At 44.4% G+C, this 17,020-nt stretch overlaps 1 protein-coding gene across 1 annotated transcript; it reads left to right on the top strand.

Moving 5' to 3' along the window:
* The first annotated feature begins 7,261 nt into the window (after window positions 1-7,261).
* Window positions 7,262-12,148, top strand: txn2 (thioredoxin 2). The gene is made up of 4 exons (XM_028413094.1): window positions 7,262-7,389; window positions 9,130-9,413; window positions 11,105-11,228; window positions 11,308-12,148. Exons 2-4 carry the CDS (start codon window positions 9,130-9,132, stop codon window positions 11,422-11,424), a joined length of 525 nt encoding a protein of 174 aa, XP_028268895.1. The 5' UTR covers window positions 7,262-7,389; the 3' UTR covers window positions 11,425-12,148.
* The last annotated feature ends 4,872 nt before the right edge of the window (window positions 12,149-17,020 follow it).

The raw sequence follows: 17,020 nt of genomic DNA, 5'->3' as shown, positions 1-17,020 counted from the left end.
TTTCACCGATCAAAGTTTGAGCCTTGCTTTTATATCAGCGTCGTGCTTTTTATGGCGGCCACGCCCACTCCACATCTCCTCTAACCAATTAGGTTGCAGGCGAGCGGCCAAGGTGCCCCCCCCACCCCCCCCCCTCAAAAAAGGGAGGGGGCGCCTGTAGGGGGGCGTGGTCAAGCATGAATGCAGTCATTCATAAAAATTCTGAATTACTACATTCCAAAGAGGAACTGGCTTTGGGATGTTTATTTATTTATATTTGAGTGAAAATAATATTTTTGATGCTTTAAAGTTTTTTTTTTTTTTTTCCACATGCATACCTCTGTCCGGCTGCTGCTTTGTGAAAAGTCAAATAAATATACTCAGCTGCTAGTCTGTGCTGCATTAATACAGGGAGGCAGCCATGGAAAACAGCGAGGAATTTCCTTCCCTCTGCGTTATAAAAATACTTTCAGACAAGAAAAGTACATGCACAAGGTGTTCCACGGAGCGATGGTGATGTCGATTATGATAATCCTACACTGCGATCCGTTGGGCCCTTCCATATCCTGTGTTTTAGCCCCCACATCTCAGAGGTTCCCAGGCCACATGCACAAACAGTTGGTCATGTAAACCCGCCTGGTTTAAGGTTTTCAGTGAAGAGCGGAGGTGAGGATAATCTTCCTGTCATCCCCGCAGACACGCACACAGGAAACCGGCCATCTACACTACCCGAGCCGGTGGCTGTAACACACACACACACACACTGTGTAAATACAGCAGTGTACTTGATGTTAAACTGTTCACCATGGACACAATTACACAGAGTGGGCTGCTTGTTGAAAGTCAGTGAGAGGGATTGTGGGTGGCAGAATTGTTGTTTACCTAAAGTTTAGCGGAAGGACGCCTGCAGCAGGTGAGATATTGATATTTTCTAAAACACATATAACTACATGTGCACTGCTGCAGGAGTTATGGGTGATTTACTTTTCAGAATCTGCAATTTTATTGATCAACTACTGATCAGACTGCTACTTAGCAAGGTTCCTACACAGGGTGATCAGCAAGCTGAATTGCTAGCTGATTACCCAGTTATTGTTGTTAGCATGGTAGCTAATTGACAAACAGGTCCTGCTAACAGCTAGATGCAGGGTTTGTAGTATGCTATGCCAGTTATTTCTATATAAATATACCAACATTATGCTTTTTTTAAACAACAATTTTAGAACGGTCACCAAATGATTAGCAAACTAGCTTCCCCACAGTTACGCTATTTATACAAAGATGCTAATGCTAATAATATGAAAACACTTTGTAAAGCTTTGTTAAAGGTGGATTTCGTGGAAATGAGGAGAAATTTGGTTTCGTCGCTGTTTAGTTGGAAAAAGTTGCAAGATAGACAGAGTTTTAATCCAGAGAGTCAGTAAGAAATGAGGGTAGGTGGTGTGAAGCAATGGAAAGTGAAAAAAGTTAAAAACATCTAGGCTATAAGGGGCCCCAGGAGAGATCCCTGGGGAACACCGGAAGTGAGACGAGATGGCTGTGATTTAAAAGTTCTGAGTTGGATGAACTGAGGGATAAGATTTAAACCAGTTCAGAGGTGTGTTAGTAAATCTGATGGTAAACATAAATATGGTGGCAACAAGTTTCTTTGCCATTTTCTTGGCTACACGGCAACAAGTCTTACCCAAACTTTTAGATTTCACATATATTTATCCACATGACCAGTCATGTTAAAAATGTAAACACTACTGTTGTTCTCCCAGAGAGGACTGTCAGAAAAAATAACACAAGAGCAGCACTTTGTGTGTGTGTGTGTGTGTGTGTAAGAGTTTAAAAGCCAGAACGATTTAATGGTAATGTACATTTTTGTTACTTATGTACAGTATGTCCTAACTCAAAGAGGCCTACACACAGAGAGAGAAATAATATATTCATCCTCTTCCCACACAATCCATCTCTCTCTGTCAGTACTCGGAGGTGATGTAACAGGCTCATGTAAACAAGCTCAGCATGGTGAAAAAAAAGAAAAAAATATGAATTTACCATGTCTGTGTGTGTGTCTGTGTGTGTGTGCGTACCCATCTTGACAACTTATATTTTTGTTGGTTGAATAAGTTCCATTGACTCATCAAAGAATTCCACTTTGGTCTAGTCCAGCCGACACGTAATAAACAAACATGCAGTTTTTCCAACACACAGCAAAAGAGGAGGCATTCATTAGCTCCTGCAGATACCAGACACTGCCACTGGGACCGTGCCCTGCGCCCTGACCTTTATATTCTGAGCTGACAACGAACGTCACCTCAGGATGGTTAAAGTGACACAAGGCTGCTTTAAGAGCTCACTGGAAAACGTCCCTGTTAAATAAGAGGAGGAGGAGGAGGAGACAGGGAAGCATAGCAGGTGAGGAACAGCAGTCAAAAACAAGTCAGTGGAAAGAGATGACAGAGAGAGAGAGAGGGAGAGTGGGGGTGTGGAGGGGAAAAGGAGGTGTGATGTACATGGAGGCAGCCAAGGAAAAAGACCAGGACAGTGGTATGAGGTCAGCGAAGGAAAAGACAATCTGATTCTCCTTGGTTTTAAAGTACAGGAAGCTCTGTGTGTTGGTGTCAGGTGTGGAGTCTTTGTTTAGGAGCGCTCCCGCCTCACCTGCTATGTGTGTGTGTGTGTGTGTGTCACTTTTCCAGCTGAGGGCCATGGTGTCAGATGTGGAAGTGCTGAGTTCCATGCTACAAGTAGCGTCCAGATCAGCACTGAGCATTAGTTAGCTATGTTTCCCACCAGACAAGCTAAGGTCCGCTAGTTGTTAGCATTTGGATCATATAAAAGTTAGAGGTGACCAATGCTAAGATGCTAAGTTGAGCACATATGAGCACTGCTAATGTCAGCAGCATATTAGCATAGCCACATGTAGCTCAAAATGCTATCCTATGTTCTTTTACCATTCGTATTGTGCATTTGTCTTGATTGCTTTCATGATTTTAATCTTTCATAAAAGTAAAAAAATACATTTTTTACAAAAATGTATGTGTTTGTGTGAGAATAGCATGGTCAGGTAAAAAAAAACAACAAGGATAGAGTGCACAGACTGTTCCAAAACAGAAGAAAAGCAAGCAAAAAAAAGAGAGAGAGGTTAGAAGGAGTGCCAGTAAGAAAGGACTGGGGGGTGTACGAGGAATTTAAGTCCCAAAGTTATTTTTAAACTAAGAACAGGAACTCTACTGTTGACTTCCCAAACACTGAAACATAGATTGGTAGGAGACGGGAGGTTAGACGCACACACATGCAGACCTCAGGTGTGTCATCTTGTACACATGTGTCCATCTATGCACATGCAAACACGTTCCTGTCAACAGAGTCATAAATACAGACTGTGTTTTCAGACGCATGTATACATTCTGCCCGACTGAGTTTAATGGAGACGTATAAGTAACACAAAATGTCTCAATTACAGGCCAGTGGTGAGCGCAGTCAAACAGACAGGAGTCGCTGCGTTTAAAATACGAGCAAAGAGCCATGGGAGAAAAACATCACACTCATTCGAATAAATACAAGGTCGTCGAGTGCGATTATCAGTCTGTGTGCTATTTCCACCAGGCTGCTATCTTCACACAGGCACACCCTGCCCTTCGTGAATAATGTGAATAACCACAGGACGAGCGCGATCAGGTGCAGCAGTTACAGCCATCCTGAGAAGTCGTTATGAGACAGTGGAGTGCGTTCTGCGTCACAGAGTATCATTTCCTTTCGACCTTTAGACCTGGGTCGCCCCCCTTTCAGTGACGAGGGAGGTCGGCCTTAGCACGCACTCCAGGCGTTCTTGATGGGGTCAAAAGAAACTGGGTCACCTGTACCTGCTTGTCAGAGGATATGCATCTAAGTGATGGTGCCCAACAACCAACCACCCAGGGCAGGGTCACGCCCTCCCCTCTCTGGACTCCCCCCCCCCCCCCTCTAATCCTTGCTTGTGCGTCTTTGCCCTCCCCTCACCTCCAAGGTGTCACAGAGAGCGGCCTTGTTCTAGCCTTCACCTCCTTTCCACCAGGTCCCCTCAAAAATCCCAGATATCCCTGCAATTTCCGGTGCAATGTTTATTTGGCGGAAAGAGGGCTTGGGGGGTGAAAAAAGAGCCTCACTCACAAACAGTTTGGGCTGTGCTGTAGAGTAAACATGTGCAGGAGGGGTATGTGAGGCGAGCGGTAAGCAGGACTGAGGCTCATGTGTTCTGGTCCTGACATACAGATCCCACCTCAGCAGGGACACAGAGTGCTGCACTGTTCAGGCCCCAACAGCCACAGTCTAATAAACACGCCAAGCCCTCTCCTCATCCCTGTCTGTTCAAGGGACAGCGCCCTCTGCTGGAGGAAGAATGACACAACATGAAAAACAACTGAACACACACAAGAGTCTGAAATAAATCAGTGCTGGATGCATCAATGCAAACAGCTCCTGAGCTTTTGACTAGTTAGATGTAGATGCAGCTTTTGGTACGTGCACATGACTTTTAAAGGTCGGGTAGGAGATTTCATTCTGATGCACTTTTTGTTAAATTACTGTAACTTCTCTTTACAATCCGATAGCAACCGATTAGTTTGGCAGTTTCTCATTAAAACGAAGAATATGAATCATCTGAAGCTATAAAACACTAAAAACATCAGCCAATCCTCCGGGTGGACCCTGTAGGAGTATTGGCTGGTTGTCACTCTCTTCCTGCTCTGTGCACCAGAGAGGTACGTGCATGATGGCCGAAGTCACAGACCGCAGCTCGTCTTCAGGTGATGCGCGTCCATGTGATTGGGAGGCGTGGCTTCAGGGTGAGCTCCGAGAGAAAGGGGCGTGTGTTTACTTTTCACATCTGGCTGACTCTCACTGAGTTTTCAAGATCTCCTACCCTACCTTTAAGCTCTTTGAAGGTTTCTGCAGACGTTTGAACCGGTTTTGGTATTTCGGTTTTAGCTTCGATGTCAGCACTGACTGAGGAAATGAACCTTGTTCTTCTTGCAGTCATCACTACCTTGGTATCAAAGATTTTTTTACCCAAAAGGGTCCATGAGGACATGGTGGCATCACTAGTGAAGGGTGCACCCTTTTCCAGCATGGCCAGTGTGACCCTCATCCGGGCACCTCACAGGTACGTGTCCATGCAGATATTCGTAACAAACTCCTGAAACTCTGTGGAATCAGTTTCAGCACACATCGACTGACACTCTGCCATTTCTGATTTGGATCCTGAGAGGTTCTTGTAACCAGAGACTTGGGTTCACCTCTTCCAACCAGAGACCAAAGAACAACCCAAACTCTCTGATCCATGAAACAGCTACAGGAAGAAATCAAGAAGTCACGAGTCCACAGTGGTGATGGCTGCCAGCATCCAGGACCAGTCCCATACCTCTGATGACATGCATTAGAGACACTGAGTTCAGTTTGGTGCAGAGACGCAGAGCCAGGTCAAAGGCTGTGATGTCACTTTCTCCTCCATGAGAGTCTGGCTCCCCCCTGTATCTGGATACAAATAGCCGCTGCTGGTTGTTTGCATTGACAGGGTCCTCCGTCTGGCTATCTGTGAGGCCAAGACTGTGCAGCCACTCGCAGAGTCTGGCCTCCTCCTGTTTCTCACAGAGCAATGGCATGACATACTTCTGCTTCCCTGCACAGTCCACCTTATAGCTCTTCTTCCTCCTCTTTTTCTCTTTGATCACAGGATCCTGTGGTGTCTGAACCGGAGTCCCCGATGTGGCCTCTCTGCCTTGGTGTCCCTCACTGGCACAGAGATGAGAAAGCAGTTCTCCGGTCTGCTGCCTGCTCTTTGTTTGAGGTTGTTTCGTAATGAAAGACCATGTCTCTGTGAAGTGTCCTGACCTGAACCCCGACTCAGATGGTGGGTTCATTCCTGTGTCACTGCAATCCAGTGGGTTCATCGCTGCACGGTTGCCTGTCTGTATGTCTGTGAAGGTGTGTGTGTTTGCAGGCAGCACAGCTCTGGACCTGCAGAATAAAGAGCGGAGCCGTCGGTGTGGAGGCAGTCCAGGTAAGAGTCCAGGTGGCCCAACGCTGCGGAAAAGCATTGGAGGTCGGAGACTGGAAGAGGGTCTCGGGGGCTTCCCGATGGTGCCCATATCCATCCTGGTAAAATAGTCTAAGTACAAAAGGAGAAAAAGGAAATCTTCTTCTCTGAGAACGGAGAGAAAGAGTCCAAACAGAGGCAGCTTTGCTTCTGCCGTCAGTGAAGGATGCTTGTGGTTGCCATGACAAATGACCCTGTAATGCTTTTTTTTCCTTCCACCACATTCACCACAGTGACTCCTAACTCTCCTGACAGTTCATCTGTCCTTCTCTCTCTCTCTCTCTGTCTCTGTCTCTAGAGTGTGTTCAGTCTGACTTTCACTGAGCCTTGAATGACGCCCAGACAGACCAGCCACCTCCTCTCTCTTTCATCCCGTTGCCCTCTTGGACATGAAAGGAACAGTGCTCCGACCATATCACTAAATTATGGATTAATAGTGGGCACGAGACATGTGAGTCATGCACATGCGACTCCATATCACAGTCTCCTGCCCATGTCGCAGAGCAAGTCGTGATATCTACATACAAGTGCTGATTGATAAGTTAATGGCCTAAGGTGGAGGAAGTGGCAGATTTTGACAATCTGGCATTTCTGAGGTGGATCCTGAGAGATTTTTGTAGCAGTTTGTAATCCTGGATCAGACTTGGATCAGACCAGCTCCAACCAGAGACCAGAGTCTCTGTTTTCATCTGGTGGATGACCTGAAGGGTTACAGGGGCCGACTACACTGGTCTCTGAGACATCTACAGGAGAAAACCAGCAAGACTCAGACCACAAGTCCACCACCGTCATCCAACACCAGGACCAGGACGTTTGTTTTATTTATTTATTTGTCACATTTGCACTCATGCAAGATCATCAAAAGACACCTAGTCCATTTTTCTCTTAGTGCAATACTGTATATTTGCACACAATGCAATACTTCTATTAGAGGTGTAAGTATTTATGAGGTTCATGATATAATTTTCAACCAGAACCTGATAAAGCCCTTTATCGGAGAAGTGAAACATCTCCAGAAAACAATGTTATGAATCTATTTGTCTTGATTTGTCTTGTGTAATCTCTGTTCTATATCATTTTTATTTTATTTTATTTTATTTTATTTTTTCCTTTTGTATTTTATTCGATTGTGAAGTTTATCTTGTCTAAAATGTGAATTTCTAAATTCTGCACTAACATGTAAAATGTAATTCCCATGCCGGCCATGCGGTGGCGCCACTCAAATCCAATGAGAGGCGATAAAAAGCAGCATGCTCCCTTTTTTTTCTGAGCTGCTGGCAGCAAACCGGAAGTGCTTCATTGGTCCGTGAGGCCAACAGAACCGCTAGCTAAACAAAACAAGAAAGGTAACGAAACATTATCCGTGTACTTTTACTCGACGTTTGTTGCGTGATGTTTGAGCGTGTGTCGTGACACTGTCCGGTTTGTGTGTTTGACAACGAGAGGACACGACAACAGGAAAGGTTAGGAGGAAGAGGAGGAGGAGGACGAAGAGGGCAAAGTCATACGTAACGTAGATTAATGGAGGAAGCGAGAGCCGGTAGAAAAAACAACAAAATACACGCTCCGCTGAAACGGAATCGATTAGGTTTGTTGCGGATTGATCAGCTGTCATTGTTTTTATCAGGAGTTTGTTTGTGTCTCCATTTTGAGTGTGACAGCAAAGCAACATGGAGTCACTGCAGAAACCTGCTGCTGGAGAAGTTCAACTCATTTATTAACATTTTTAAAAAATCATCATTATAAAAGTTGAGACTGAAATAAATATATATAATATAGATACAATATCTATATTATAAAATATTACAATAAATCTTTAATAGAGATTAATTATTAAAAACATAATCACAAGTTTTAGCTGCAGTAAAATTTAATTACATTTTTTTTCCTTGCAAAAATGTACAAAAAATTCAACAGAAATACAACAAATTCCTAATTCCAATCCATCTTTATTTATTGAGCACTTTTTAAAAACAACAGGGTCCGCCAAAGTGCTGTACACGGCCTATCAAGTGTAGAATAATTGACTAATAAAATAAAATAAAATGAAATAAAAATAAATATAAGTTTGATAAAGCATAGGAATATAAAAACACCAGTCAGGAGTAAGAACAATAAAACAAGTAAAAGTCAACAACTCAAACAAGAGTTAAAGCCAGAGAGTAACAAGATGTGTTTTAAGTGATGACTTAGGCCCCGTTCACACTGGAGAAAGTCATTCCAGCTCGAGTAGGATTGAGCCCAGACAGCCTTTAAGCTGGATGCGTTCAGACCTATTTTCAAATCTGGCTAGCACACACTTGTGTCCGCACTCAATCCGGCTTCATCCAGCGTGTTTGCTGTTCTCCAAACCACTAGGTGGCGCCTCGTAATATGGCTAATAATGTGGCTAGCCGGATTCGCTAGCCACATTTGAGTTCACACCTGAGCCACATTTGAGCCAAGCTGGCTAGATCCACCTCTCGAGGGTGGATCTAGCCGGCTTGAAATCAAACTGGATTCAGCCGGATTGGAGGTGTTCACACTCGGAAAAAACACATCTGGATTGATCTGGATGCGGCCAAATCCTGCTTAAGCCACATTTTTTTCCCCAGTGTGAACGGGACCTTAAAAACCATAAAAGAATCCATCTGTCAGTTTGTTCCACAGTTTAGGACCTGCGACAGAGAAGGAACGGTCCCCCCTGAGTTTTCTCTGCGTTTTTGGGACGACCAAGAGAGACTGGTCAGCTGACCTTAGAGAGCGAATTATGTGAGCCCTATATATACTTAAAGAAGACCCATGGACAGAGGACATACGTACACGTACATGTCTGTCAAACTATGCAAAAGGTTCAGTTCTTACATTTGAGCAGAGTTGTGTTGTGTTTGTTGTTTTTCTTTCCGTGACCTTGCTGCCATGGGAGGTTCCGGTTAGACCTTGATGGTTCTTCAGCTCATAAATCACAGATTTACACACACACACTCACACTCCTGCATGTAGAGAATGGCTGTAACCATGCCGGCCTTATATAAGCGTCCCCACTTGTGTGGGGGGTGCCTTGAAATCACAGTGAATCCTAATAACACTTCTGATCCTCTGCACAGATGGCTCACAGGCTGCTAGCACGTAGAGTCTGGACGCTCCCTGTGAAAGATATCCGCTGCCTCCCGACTTTCTCTGCCGCCATCGCCTCCTCTTCGTCGTCTCTTTCCACCACAGTGCGGTCCACGGCATCCCGGGTCTCCTTCCTGTCCGCCTCACGCACGCTGCCTCGCACTTTTCAATACACCGCACGTCGGGAAGTCTCCTTTAACATCCAGGACACTGAAGACTTCACAGAGAGGGTCATCAACAGCCAATTGCCCGTGCTAATCGACTTCCATGCACAGTGAGTACTGCGCTCTCAATCAGAATGATTTATTGCTGTATGTAGGAAAAAGGACACTAAACACTTTTTCTCTCCGGCCACCTTGGTGTGAAGGCAAACACCACACAAATATTTTTCCCCACTGTCTTTGGGAAGATCCTTCTTTCACTGCTCTGCCCCTTTAAATGACTAGAAGTGCTACATTCTGCATGTGTGTCTTGTTGTTAAAAATATACGCAGCTGATCATGGGGCTTAAACTCTCGAGTCATCTAAGGTTACACAAGAGTTCCAGCTACTGAGTACCGTGTGATGTAGAGGGGTCTTCACTTCCTAGATTATTGTCAGATTAAGACGTCTTGTGCTTAGAAACGGAAGATCTCCCAGAGAAGACCGGACCTCATGAAGCCTCCTAGAAGAAGATTTTTTTTTCTGGCCTACTTTTTTGCTCTGGTGGTCCAGTTATTATAATGTCATAGAAAAAAAACACAAACGAACACTAAAAGACTGCACAATGGGCTGGATACACAATCAGAGCAGAGAAGCAAGAGTTAAAATTATCTCATGGCTGGAAGGCTTCAGGTGTAGTTCAGTCATATTCCCTTTCATATCCACACACACACACAGACAGGTGGACGTGTTGTTGTCAGTATTTAGCCCCGTTTCCCAACCTGGAGTCCAAAACCCTCTTACAGGGCCAGATCATAAGGGGGGGGGGGTGTAATCCTTTGTCCTCTCTGTGGTTGTAAACATTTGTTTTGCTACTCTTTTTGTGTGTTTTTGCATGCTGGGAAGGAATTGTGTTCTAAGATGCAAGTAGGCGAGCTCCAAGGATGCATGCCAGTGTTTCCCACAGACCAGGTAGCAAGTTGTGGTGGCATCTTGGTGTCGTTGCTGTCGGTGGTGTTGGTCATCAGGGTTTATGCAGAGTGTGTGCAGGAAGCAGGATTAAAACACACATTTTCTGAAGCTGCTATAGGTTAAATACACCTGTATGCTTATCTAATGACCACTGTTAAAGCTACAAGAAGTATTTTATGTGTAGTCACATCTAGGGCTGCAACGATTACTCGAGTAATATTCGAGGGCAAAATGCCTCGACAACTAATTTAGTACTCGATGACTGGTTTAGTGATGTCATCGGGGATAATTCTCTTGTGGTGTAGGGGGGCGATCAGCGATTTGGGCGCAAAAGGTCCCGGGTTCGAGGCGCGGGTGAGACACGCACACGGTTTTGGCGCCGGGCATGGAGGCGGTCGCGCGCCGAAACAACGTCCAAAGCAGGCGGCCTGCTGCTAGATGCAGCCGTATCTATGGAAAGACTATGACATGTACGCGTGATCCGAGTACTCGAGTAATTGCAAAAATAATTGGCGAGTATCCGAGTATCAAAAATACTTGTTTGTTACAGCCCTAGTCACATAAAACTAGAGGTTACACTGTGGACATATTCTGCATCACTTGAGTCCTCAGACTGTTGTGGATCCTCTTGGATGCTATGATACCAGTCCACTGTGGTCTACTGTAATGCCATGGCAACATGCTCACCTTTGGATTGAAGCCATTGTCAGTGTTATGAAATTCACTTCCTGCTTTAAATAGAAGGTCTTGATATGCTAGCTCACATGCTATTCCTACGAAGTTGGTAACACCTGTATTGTTAAAATGTTATTTTAGATTGTTAATGTTTTAAAATTGCTCTGTTGTTTTTCAGGTGGTGTGGCCCCTGTAAGATCCTCGGTCCGAGGCTGGAGAAGGCTGTGGCGAAACAGAAGGGCCGTGTTACCATGGCGAAAGTTGACATAGACGATCACACGGATTTGGCCATCGAGTATGGGGTAAGACACGTTTGTTTTCCTTTTATTTCTCCAAGTGATAGTATTTGATGGAGCACCCGTTGACTTTGTTTGTCGCCAGGTGTCTGCCGTACCTACAGTCATCGCCATGCGGGGGGGCGATGTTGTCGACCAGTTTGTGGGGATCAAAGATGATGATGAGCTGGACTCATTTGTCAGCAAAGTCATTGGACAATAAACCTCCCACCCACCACCACCACCACCACCATTCTCATCACCACTCCGCTGTGGTGTTGTTCTTTTCTATAAGTCTGGCATGACTGGCAGCCATGTTGAGCCAGTTAAGCAACCACCTATAAACAAAAGAAAACCTTGCCACCTTGTCCCAGCTGGCAAACTCCCAGAATGCTCACACCCATCCCTAGACAGACACACACACTGCTTCAGCTGTGCTCTCTGCCTCCCTCTTGTTTTTCTTTGTCTAGTGATGGGTGTGTGCCTGCATTCGTTTTACTTTTTTTTTTTTTTCCTCCTTTAATGTGACGGCTCTATCTGTACTGCTAAGCTGGTGTGTAACCGTGTGCTGTAAAAAGTCTGTAGAATGGAAAATAAAAGCTGTACTGCACTTGTACTGTATAAGATGAGGGATGGACGTTTATCATTTTAGCAGAGAAGAAGAATTAAATGTCAGGACACTGAATGAGGCTTGTGACAGTATTACATGTAGTTCCTGCTTTTGTCCACATGAGGGTGGCGTTTCTCCAACAAAGCCACACATGGTCATTTTTACACCATTATGCCTAAAAACAATGTGAGAAAGGATGTGTGTGTGTTTACGTATGTGTGTGTGTGTGTATCTCTGGCGGGAATAGTAAATATGAGTTTTATTTAGTTTTATGACTAATATGAACTCTTATGTACCCAGAACATGACCAAGTGAAGTAATAAAGGAATCAAAAGATGCTCTGTACTGAGGTTGTGTTGTTGTCTGTGGTTGGGAAAGAGATGAGGAGAGTTGCTGGAGCTTCCTCGTCCCTAATGATGCTGATGCAATGTGTAAGTAATGTACTTACCCGGCCTTGAGCTGTGGATGGGTATTTCTGTGACTGCAGGACTTTAATGGGAGTTTTTCCTTCCTCACCGGGGAAATGAATGAACCTGAAGCAACTCATGTCTCTCTCTCTCTCCCTTCATTTTGAACATGTAGGTGTTAATGGTTGTTTTTACAACCCTCTCATCAAGTAGCCCACCCTACTCGTCATCTTTTTGTAAAATGAGGGATTCGGCTTTATTCTATCATCTTTCTAGAAGTCAATTTCTTAAGCCCTCCTGAAAGTAGTCCAGAAGGAAATTGGTCACCATGGCGACCACTGAGCTCCTCCTTTCATCTTATCAAAGAGGTATCAGTCTCAGAAGGGTGCAGATCTGGTCGATGGGAAGGATGATGGTGGTATAAATCCCTCAGGATTTCACCCCCTCAGAAATGATTGTGTCTTGATGTTGACAAATTAAGTGAGTTTGTCATTGGATAACTGCATGTTGGTGATTCTAGGCTCTCTCTCTCTGCAGTCGTCACCATGCTAGAAGACGAGCCAGCCTCATCACCATGTCCTCGTTGACCTCTGTCTCCTCCTCAGACAGTGCTGACTTGCAATTTACCCCCCCCAAAAAAATGAAAAAACCACAAAATCTCTACACGTGCACTCATCTCCTTCTAAAACACTCCAGTAAATTAGGTCAGACGGGGCTGGAGCAGACAGGAGATCACCTGCCGTCTGGCCGTCATCAAGTCATCATCCTCCTCTTTTTACTCTTACGACATTCCCACCCCTGCCTGTCTTCTCCCTCTCCTCAGTCCTGGCGTGTCATTACAGAGCCCACAGCTGACAGAGTCATGGCGAGGGCCTTTCACACTGCTTATTAAGGGCACATCATTTGTCATGTTGCATCTGCACTTTTACTGGTTTTTTCAGGCTTGCATTAGATCATCGCCGGGACGTATTCATGCAGTAGCAAGCTGCAGTGTTTTTCTACAGGGGGGGGGGAATTCCACTGGCATTACATAACCAGGTGCGAGTGTTGGTGGTGCTCCAGATGTACCATTGTTGTGAGCTGGATGAAAGACATTCCTGCATCGTTTTGAGATGTCTGGGACTGAATGACCTCTGATTTTAACCCTTTTTATGGCCTCAAGATTCATTGAATCATTGAACACACACACACACTCAGGCAGCGTGTAGTCTGCTCATCCTCTTTGTCTGCGCTCAGACGGAGGAAAGAGGTGACGGCCTGGATGACGACAGGCTCCAAAGGTTCAAGAACAGCACGTAACCCTACACCTCTTCCGCCAAAAACAATAGACCACACCTCCACCCTCGCTCGCGCCGTCTCTCTCTCTCTTACTCAACCACTCTTGTGACCATATAAGGCAAAAAAAAGACAGGGGAAGCCAGCGGCGGCTGCTGCTGCTGCTGAACACACTCAAAGAGGCCCGAGTTGCCAGAATTCTTCTCCCAGCTCCTTTCTCGGAGCGTGAAACTCTTTAATATCTGCTTGGTGTGTTTGTTTGAAGTCACAGGAGAGAGAGAGGGAGAGAGGGAGAGCAGGTCTGGGACATCCTGAGGACTATCTGTGTTGATAGTAAATACATCTCTGTATTTATATGTTAAACAGCCGCTGCCCTCCACCTTGTTAGGTCTCCGCTCTGTTCCAGACAAACACTGATGAAGACAGAGCAGCCTCTGTTGCTGTTTATATCGCCCCCATCTTGTAATATCACATGCGTTAAGAGATCACCGCAGCTGGTAGATGAGCATCTTAACAAAGAGGGAGAAAGTTTTTTTTGCGGGTTTTCCCTTTACTCCGCATTCCTAAGTTCTGCGAGTCTTATCACTCCTTCCTGTGTGCTGATTACTAAGGAAAAGAGGAGGAGGAGGAGGAGGAGGAGGCAGAATAAATAGCCAGTCGCTCCACCATACTAATTATTGCATTATCTTAAAGGCTGGAGTAACTCTTAATTATTATAATTCTTTGTGTTTGTCGCACAAACTCAGGTACGAGGTCATATCCCGGCAGAGAATCTGGGTCAGACCCAGATCGGAGCTTAAGTATACACAGTCATATCTGTGTGTGTGTGTGTGTGTGTTCATGCACATGAGGGCAGCGAGACGTTCATGCGTGAACTCTCACACACATGAATTCACACAAGTAATTACACGGCGAGAGTGGTCAGTGAGTTAACATGCCGCCCTTTTAACATGCTGACACTGAATGGGTCTCTTTCTTTCTGACTGGATGATATAATGGCTTCACACACCCTGAATTACAGACACACCCTGCTGCTATTACAACCAACTGAGGGGGAAAGAGAGTCAGGGAGGGAGGGAGGGAGGGAGATAGTGAGGTCAGAAGTGGCCATATTTGGTAATTCATGGCTGCAGTTTCATCCTGTGCCTACTTTCTGTTTTTTGTTTTTATATGAGGACTATTTGTTTCTCATTTTTGTGTGTTTTTGTGTCCAACTTATTCTCTACCCCCCCCCACCACCACCACCCCTTCTCTCTGCATCTGGTCCTGCTCAAGTAACAGGTTGACCTCTGACCTCTCTGTTGAAATGATTTTGCTTATTTCCCTTGCCGTCCCGGAGAGTGAGAGATCTATTGATTTTTCCAGGCAGACGTCGATGTTTGTGCTCTCTGTACATGTGATGCTCAGCTGCTAAACGTAGGCAAAAACACACACATTCCTTTCACGATGACACGAGCTGAACGTAAATCACACATTGCAATGAAAATGTTTCTTTTTCCTATGCTTGTCTCAGCGGATGCCGGCCATTCCTGCAGTCCCTGCTGAAATATGCGGCGACTTCGGAGGGTGAAATCACTTTATGCATTATTGTTGGAACTTTCTCTGGACCAGACAACTTTACGTTACGTTACGTTATTGTAACTAAAACCTGTTAATCATGTCTTTTAATCACTATTCTGTAGGTTATCCTTAAAGCCACCAGCTAACTGGTACTTGTAGCTAACTGTTTATCCACTAGTTAGCTACGGTATCTATTAGGGCTGTGTATTGGCAAGAATCTGGCGATACGATACATATCACGATACACATGTCGCGATACAATACGATATATCCCGATACTGTAACAAAGACGGTATATATTGCGATTTTATATATATATATATATATATATTTAAGAGTATGGAAACTTGTTTGGAAAGCCTCATCTGAAGACTAGTGATACTAGTATCACTACTAGTGATAGTGATGTTTGCTCATAAATAATTAATAAAAAATCGTTTTGGCAGCGATATACCGATATATCGCGATATTTCACAGAATCGATTTTTTCTTACACCCCTGGTATCTATATAGTTTGACACATATTCATTGCTTTTAGCTAACTGTTGCTGTTTAATCATTGTTTTGAACTCTCTAGATTTCTATCTGACTCTTCTACCGAGCTAACTGTGTGAACCACTGTGTTGTGTTATCTTTTTCACTCTCACATTTCTGTGTTCAGGTGTGTCACACACCAGAGGCGTTATGTCGTGTTGCTCAACCTGCTCCTGTCAATGTGGTTCTACTACTAAGATGACCAAAGGTGTGACCCCCCACCCCCCACCCCATCTGTCCTATTCACATGAGAGAGATAATTCCAGCTAAATTAATTTTAAAGCCCCTCAGAGATTCACTGAGATACTCCAGATCACCCGTTGAGGTAGGAGTAATGCCCTTACTCGTGTTTAACTCTTTGTTTGTGTTTGTTGCTGATCAGAGCTGCAGGTTTTTAATCAGTATTTCATGCTGAGAAAATGAAAAATGTTTATTTCCATTGCTAATGTGTCCCTGCTGGTTGTGGCATGTGCGCTGGCTCTGTGCCTTAAGTTCCACTTGGGCTCAGATCACCCAGTCTGAATCCCAGATTCAGACAGGTTCATAACATACTGTTCCACTCCTCTGTGTAGTCTTTGGCAGTGTCATCTCCATCAATCATTCCAGTCCGTCTTTTTTCGTTCACACCATCCCACCACCTCATCCTCCTTTTTTCCATTTTTATTTATATCGTCCATACTCATCTTAGAAACCACATACCTCACCTAAATAAACGTGTTGTCTCCTCATCGCTCCTTCTTCTTCACCGCTTTGAAAAACAAAAGCAAACAAATGTCAGAAATGATTTGGGAGTTGTGTGCCTCCCTCACATTAATTAGATCATGACCTGCAGCGGTTCCCATGAAGCATTAACGTGTCTGGTCATGAAGGCAGGCTCACCTGTTAGAGCGATGACGGTAAATCACATAACTGTGGTACTACACTTGATTTCATGTTACGTTAGTGCTTCTGATCTAATCTCAAAATCTGTAGCAGAAAAAAAAAACACAGTAAATTTCAAGATGAATAGCGCTGACAGAACAGGTGGAACATAGAGGTAGTAACCACAAAGTGTAGTTACTACCTCTACAGTGTTTATGTGGGATGGATCCCACAGGATAAAATCCACCATAAAAGTATACATTTGAAGTTTACATGGACATCAACTACCATCACTAGATATCCAACTATCCCACATACAGTACTAGAGCCAATAAGAAGATCCCTGAAAAGCCCAACGTGTTAAGAGGGGTTTTCTATGAAGATGATGATAGATGTAACCAAGACGTGAACTGTTAAGGTTGCTAGGTGACTGGAGTGGTGATTTATGATGCACATAAAATAAAACTCCTAGGTCAGAATGATCAGTTTAAACACATACAGTAAAGTTAAAAATCTCTCATACCAGCATTTCTGCTATCTCTACTCTCTACTAAACTGGAGTTAAATAGGAA

This window comes from Parambassis ranga, chromosome 8 (assembly GCF_900634625.1).
Source record: "Parambassis ranga chromosome 8, fParRan2.1, whole genome shotgun sequence".
In the NCBI taxonomy this organism is placed as follows: domain Eukaryota; kingdom Metazoa; phylum Chordata; class Actinopteri; family Ambassidae; genus Parambassis; species Parambassis ranga.
The sequence above is the reverse complement of the archived record's forward strand: the minus strand, read 5'-3'. Positions and strand labels throughout refer to the sequence as shown.

Bases quoted from the DNA above. Each gene is read 5' to 3' on its own strand.
- txn2 (XM_028413094.1), top strand. From the start codon at position 9,130: ATGGCTCACAGGCTGCTAGCACGTAGAGTCTGGACGCTCCCTGTGAAA. The intron at 9,414-11,104 runs GTGAGTACTGCG...GTTGTTTTTCAG, and splicing joins CTAATCGACTTCCATGCACA to GTGGTGTGGCCCCTGTAAGA. The intron at 11,229-11,307 runs GTAAGACACGTT...GTTTGTCGCCAG, and splicing joins ATTTGGCCATCGAGTATGGG to GTGTCTGCCGTACCTACAGT.